General features: G+C 45.8%; 1 protein-coding gene across 1 annotated transcript in view; it reads right to left on the reverse strand.

Moving 5' to 3' along the window:
* Positions 1 to 2,155, reverse strand: part of zdhhc5a (zDHHC palmitoyltransferase 5a) — a gene marked incomplete at its 5' end in the record, with an annotated part of 28,842 nt that extends 26,687 nt beyond the window's left edge. Inside the window, one exon of the mRNA XM_080463992.1 lies at positions 1,992 to 2,155. Within this exon, the coding sequence (XP_080320118.1) occupies positions 1,992 to 2,155 (164 nt within the window). The remainder of the gene's footprint in view (positions 1 to 1,991) is intronic.
* Positions 2,156 to 7,150: the final 4,995 nt, after the last annotated feature.

The following is a 7,150-nucleotide window of genomic DNA, read 5'->3' on the forward strand; positions in this document are numbered from 1 at the left end:
TATTTGTAAATGTTCTTTTTTAATATTATGTACATGTCATGTACATTTATGTATGTATATATGTTTGATGTGCATGTATTAACTATATATGTATAAAACCTGTGTATAGTATATACTGAATGTGCATTGTGATAATAGTATTATTAGTTCTATTTCATCCCTCCAGACCGCCAGAGGCGGTGCTTTAAGTACTGGATGATCATCCTTGCGCATACGCAGGTCGAGAATATTATAACAACAAAGTCACTTGTGACCTCCTGGTGGCTCACGTGAGTCTATATAGTCATGTGACACCGGGAGCTCAGTCCCACTTCCACCTTCTCGCACGCGGGTTTGTGTATGTACAGAAGAGTTTTAGGGCCGATGAAGAAAAAAATTATTCCGAAATATCTGATTTACACCTGTTAGTGTGTCTGTGGTGACACATACACACACACACACACACACACACACACTATAAAGACCGCATGATGAGCTTTTGTCAGGGTGACAGTTGGCCTATTTCTCTCAATAATCTCACACACACACACACGCACACACGCACACACGCACACACGCACACACGCACACACGCACACACGCACACACGCACACACGCACACACACACACACACACACACACACACACACACACACACACACACACACACTCTCTGAGTCTCCTTTCACCAGCAAGTTATCCTCTTGCTAAGATAACAGGATTAAATTCAAATAAAGAAAATGCTTGGAAAATAAATTAATTGATAAATGAATTAGATCGATGCTAATAAAATATCAATTTGTTTATACACACTGTAATAAATCTGTCCAGCACAGCACCGCCGGACGGTGAGAGCTTTGTCTGGGCAGAAGTTGTTAGATTAGCGTGAAGCTAACATGCAATGTGTTTCAATGTGCCGCTGATGAAGCCGTCGCGGCCCAGATGTTTGTGTACGCGCGTTCACGTGCACCAGCCAAGTCCTGGACTTGGGTTTTCCACCTCAGAACCAGAGGTCCAATGGAGCTCCAGGCCCACTGGGATCTCTGTGTGGAGAACCGGGTTGCGGAACGAACCTCGCCAGAATCGTCTCTCTCTCTCTCTCTCTCTACACACACACACCTACACACACCAAGCTGTATACAGGTAGTTAGAATCTGTTTTTTATTCGTTTTCATTGTAAATAAATATAATTTTTGGAATCATACTTGCTGTCTTATTAATGAGCACAAAGGTGAATGAAATGTCGACCTCTTCTGTGTCAAGAACTCCAAAATCCTTCAAGCTTTAGGATGTAGTAATTGTAATTAATTTAACTATGAATTCAAATTCCTAATTAACTGTTTAGTATATTTTATGAGACTGATATAACTGAATTGGCTATAATTTCCTGTTATACAGGTGGTGCTCCCGAGGTATCGGATACAGATCAGATTGGCTATCGATAATGATGAATAATTATCAAAGACAATTATTAATTATATTATTGACATTCTAAACTACCAAAACGCAACATAATCGGTATCCCGTGGGTGGACTGCACTACATAAATGGTACCTAGTGACTTATGAGGTAAGAAATCTCTACATCAGTCAGGAGGGAAGAACCTCCTTCTGCTAATTAAAGGGTCAATTCAGTCAGATGAACTGTGATCTCACACCACCAACATTACGTGGTATAAACACACATTCCAGATTCTTCTCCATGCGCATCAATCAGGACTCACTAAACTCTCCACAGCCACTCTGTGACCTAGTGACTCTGGAGGGACTCCAGAGCCATATGGTTTTATGATTTGCTTATTGTGAACGGGTGATTGTGATACCGATAAACGTGTGATCCACTGATGAGCCCTCCCACACAGAACCTTTATAGCGCAGAAATCACTGAGTTAAACAAACCATGGCACCTGAAAATGGATGGAAAGAAGTCGATGCCTCAGGCCTACACACAATGTGTGAGTGTGTGTGTGTGTGTGTGTGTGTGTGTGTGTGTGTACACTGATGCTACTTACGTGAAACAAAAGAAGAGCGTTGTGGAGCCGACCAGGAAGAAGGTGGCGGCGGACACTGGGACGTAGCGGGAGGGTCGCAGCGGTCTGCTGGGCGGGACCACCGCATGAGGGAGGGGCGAGGAGGACGGACCCCGCCCTCCACTCTTACTGCTGCTACCAGGCATCCCTCCTGGTATGGGAGGGTAACCAGCGTGTTTGTAGGGGAACTACTTGGTTACCCAGTCTGTCATTCAGAGGTGGTTGTTCTCTGCGGTGAGGAGAACAGAACAGAGAGGTTCCTCCAGATAAGAGGAGGAAAACTCCCTCGCCAGACCGTCCTCACACAGAAGGAGCGGCTGCTTGCTTTGGCAGGCCGATCCTGATGTGCTGAGTGGGAGAGAATAAAAGAAGCTTAAAAATCTCTGTGCAGCAAAAACATTGTTTCCCTGGCAGCCATAAAAACAGATGGGAAGGCGCTGCAGTGGTGGAGTGGCAGGAGCAAACCCTGTTTAACCATATACGTGCATCACTTCACAGCAGATTAGTCATAACGCTCTATGGAGTCCTGAAAGAGTCCGTCAGTCCTGAAAGAGCCCGCCACAACAGTGCAAGTCCAAATATGTACAATGAACAAAAATTACGTGGACTCTTGTGTTAAAAGATAAAGACTGGCTTCAAGACTGAGATGGTCCACTTTGACTGGTCCGAGGAACCGGTGGAGGCGCAATTTGACCCGTTTTAGTAGAAGATGGGCACATAAGATGCAACCAAACCATCATGAAGTGAAATGAGGCTGAAAGAGAAAGTAGAGTGTGGGTTTCTTCCTTCAGCTGCAAAACAGAGAAGGTCAGGTCCTCCATGAGAATAATAAAGTGTGAAGTTTTTAACATCCACAGCGTAGCGGGCAGTGTGTAGGAGTGTGAAGAACGACGTGGGCCTTCAGTCCTGGACTTGTATTACAGGGAGCAGTCTGTACGCGGGCCAGTGCAGCAGCCTGCTTGTCTTGTGCCGGGGCATCCCTGAACCCCACCTGTGGCTAATTCAAACCACACTGGTGAGGGGGGCTGGGGGTCTCCCACATGTCTGGAGGTGAATCCAGTGGAACATCCATTAGTATCCATAACATGAGAAGGCTGAGAACAGGCTGAAGGAGTGTTGAAGTGGAATGCTGGAGGTTATTTGAGGGCGGATCACAGTGCAGCAGCCTCACACGTTCACTCTGCTTTCCATGCTTTGGTGCGTCAGACTGTAACCTGCAGGTCACACCTCAACCAGCCTCCCGCTGAAGACCACCTTCCTTCTGCTGGGACTTCCACGGCCTCCTTCCCCTGCGGAGAGCAGTGTCCTGAAAACCAGTTCAACCCAACCGAGTTGAGAAGAGGGAAACACAGCCAGCTGTGTCTGATGTTCTCAGCTCCTCCTGACGCTCTTTACGATGAGAACGACGGCGCGTCCTCAGTCACATGTTCGACGGGGATGATTCACCTGGAAGAACAAAAAGACAAACGGTTTGGTGAAACACAGTTGATCTCAGTCTTCTTTGCTCTGAACCACCCAGACTCCATAGAATGGTTTACCTGACACGGTTCTGTTAAAAGTTAGGTTAATATCCTGGTTAAATTTAAATCAAAGTTGTTTTTTAAATTAATGGAGTCTCTGTGTGCATGTTTATTTTCCATGCAATTCACATTTCCAAGACGTTTTTCCAAGAAATCATTATGAAAATGGTGCACGGTGTTTCCACTGCACAAACTTTCCCAAAGGACTAAAAACCAGGCAGTAGGACAGAATGTGTCTGCAGTGGTACGTAGCCAGAAACACTGTTGGACTGCGCTCCTTTTGTGGAAGGACACGCAACAAAAATATAAACACAGTTTTTTTGCAAATTTTTGCAGAAATCAAAGATGTAAGACTGCTTCTAAGGCCCCCGGTGAGCTCCGTTGGTAGAGCATGAGACTCAAAATCTTAAGGTAGTGGGTTCGTGTCCCACGCCGGGTGCCACCTTCCCGTGGGCTCTCCACCCGTAGGAAAGGTTCTTAATCGGTGCATTGTGATCTGGGTTCAGAGCTCAGACTGCCAACCCTGTGACCCAGAAACGGATAAGCGGGAGAAAATGGATGGATGGAAGACTGCTTCTATGTGAGCAGTGGTGGCCAAGAGGGTAGAGGAGTGGACTTAAGATCTGATTCTGTTGCTGGTTCAGGTCACACATCCAACGGGTCATCAAAAACATGGCAGACCCATAGTGGTACGACTCGCGGTCTGTATTCTAGTTTTATCGTTCATATCAGTAGTTTTATAGTTGAGACTCTCCCCTGATAGCATCCGATACGTCATCAGTCCATACGGATGTCAGGTTCTCTCCATTTTCTTCACGTTTATAGCGTTTTGTTCTCTGCACACATCTGTGTGGTTTCATTACAAAATCCAGCAACAGCGCCCTCCAGTGGTCCGGCATGCTAACTACATCTTTGTCAGCTGCTGCAGTGTAAACACACTCCTTTTTTTTCCGGCTTAGGCGTCGTCATATGAAACGTTATCATGTAAACAGAACCATAAACTACTTTAGGAAAGGTGGAGAATGCCAAGCAGTGGAAGTGGAGATATTTTTGGGATCATTATGTTATGGAACGCGCACACAAGTGAACCCAGAGCGTAGCATCGATACAATCACCCGCCACCTGCGCACCGTTTGCAGACGAGCCTTGCAGAGAGCATGGGAAGGCCTTTCGGGTTCCCCCTAATCATAACACCTAATCCCCCTGTGACTACGCGTCCGGTATTAGTCTTTTCAACTCTGCTGGCCAGACATCTTATCTTTTCATGCTTTCCGTATAATCACTTGGGTGATACTTTTTCAAATGATTAAACAAATTTGTTGTGTTGCCGGTTTTTGAGGGCACTGACTGCCGATATATCTTACACGTTAGCTTAATTTGCTCCACGTCATTTCGGAGTTGCCCAAACCACCGCCACAAAACCGACGTTGAGTAACTTTTCTTCTCAACAACAGCCTCATCTTCGGAGGATAAGCCCAAATCATGGCTGACATCTGTTTCACTGCTCTCAGCTCCCCCTTTATCTCCGCGTTCGCTCATTCTGTTTACATCTCTGGAAAATCACAAGCGGAAGTGGAGCAGGAAAAGGTCGACTCTGATTGGCTGTTGTCATGCACATGGCCACCTTATTCTACTTTGCATTACCGCCGCCTACTGGATTATGTGTCTTGCACACATTTCCACCTTGTGTGATCGAGTAAATATGTCACAGCTGATCACCGTTATCGACCTGAAATTTCTCACGATCATTAATCGCAATCCTATAATGGCCCAGGCGCGGTAGGCCGGACGGTACGGTACGGTAAGGCAAAGCGCATCCAGACCAACTGTGTTGCGCGGTCCCACGACAGAGTGCGGCAAAATGTGGGCGGGGTTGTGAACGACGCAGGAATGGAACGTCATTACGCAACAATAGTGGCGCGAAGAACGTAGAATTGCGGCCGCAGCTCACGGCAGCCGCGTTGGAAGACCGCGGAGCGCCACCTTTTAAAAAATCAAGTCAACATAACCACCAGTGTGTACAAAGCGGCGTATATGACCAACACGGCATGAGAGTGCTGATCGTCACTACGTGTGGAGGACCGATGCTTCATGCTGATGCTCACAGCCACAGAGAGCGGCAAATGCTCTCTTAACTCTAAATGATGAAGAATCACTAAATGACATTGAAAGCCACACCACTCATGGTTCTAAAAACCCTGATCTCCCGCATATTTCCACCGTTTTAATAATATGCAGCGATCACGGAGCTGATCGCTGCAGTGCATTATGGGAGTTTCTGTTCGTCGTGTTTTAGATGTAATTATTTGGGGATATATTAGGTTTGGCGTGTTGGTAATGATTGCATTGTTTTTGTTGCTTAGTTAGTTCATATAGTTTAGTTTAGTTTATTAGTTGTAAGTTGGCAACCGGGAGTGAAGAGGGTTTTGTGCGTAGTGTCCTCCAGCGTGGTGTTCCTGTTGGTTTTACTGTCAAAACAAAAGTCTATGCCGCTAACAGCAGGCTTAAAAGATAAGCTTAACTCCTTGTGTTCTTCTTATACTTGTCTCTCTCAAATTTATAGCGGTTGAGAGTTTGTTTCATCCTATTTCAACTAAAAGAGCACGGACCCTCCTGTGCACTGAGCGTCTGGACCTGAGTTGGTTGATGTATTTCAGGCGGCTGCTACATCCAGTAGCAATCGCCTTACCGGGGTGGCGCAGCTTAGCCTAGACCCGACCATCAATGTCGGAGGTCCACTCTCCTCACAGGCCGAACCAATATTATACTTACACATCAAGGCGAGGGCCACAAAATATTGTCCTGCGGGCCACAATTGGGCCGCGAGTTTGACACCCCTGGTCTACACACAGATCTACTAACATTCTCTCTCTCTCTCAAAATATGAGCAATCCCCATGTTTTTGTTTTCTTTTGAAATTTTGTGGGTGCGGCTTATATCCACGTGAGCTAAATAGTCCGGACATTGACATGATTTCTACACAGGCTGAGATGTGGGTTTTTAATTGAGGTGTGTGGGTTTTATGTTGTTTGGCAAGTAAGTAGCCTCTGGCAACCCTGGTGCTGACCACTGTGCCATCCATACTTACTTCCGTAATCAGCGTCTTCTGGCTCTGGGGACCAAAAACATTCACACGGCAGTCTGATACGTCGCCTTTAAAATGTAATTTGAACGGTCACTCAAACAAAATCAGATCCCAGCAAAAAATCGGAATTGAACATAAAGACCTGCTGTGTGAACGTAGCCTTAGGAATAGCAGAAAATGTCAAGGATTGTCTGTCAAACTTTCCTATAATTCACCAACAACGGAAACTACCTAATGTTACTCCTGTAAAAATACACGTTGACATAATCCATACAATAGCATGTTAATTAAATAAACAATTAAATAACAATGTTATTTAATTATTGCCATGCTGCTTCCAGGGTCGAGAGGCATTTTTGGTCTGTTTCCACTCTGGCGTGGAACTAAAGGCGCGTTCACAGTTCCCTACTTGATCTGGACCAGAGTTCTTTTCAGGGACTTTCTGGGAAAGTTTGCTTCTTTTGGGCGTCTGTGAACGGTCCCCTGAATGCTGATCCAGATCTAACAAGCAATCTCTGGTCCCCTTGCAGATTTTG

Source organism: Lipophrys pholis (assembly GCF_963383615.2).
Source record: "Lipophrys pholis genome assembly, chromosome: 5".
Classification (NCBI taxonomy): Eukaryota; Metazoa; Chordata; class Actinopteri; order Blenniiformes; family Blenniidae; genus Lipophrys; species Lipophrys pholis.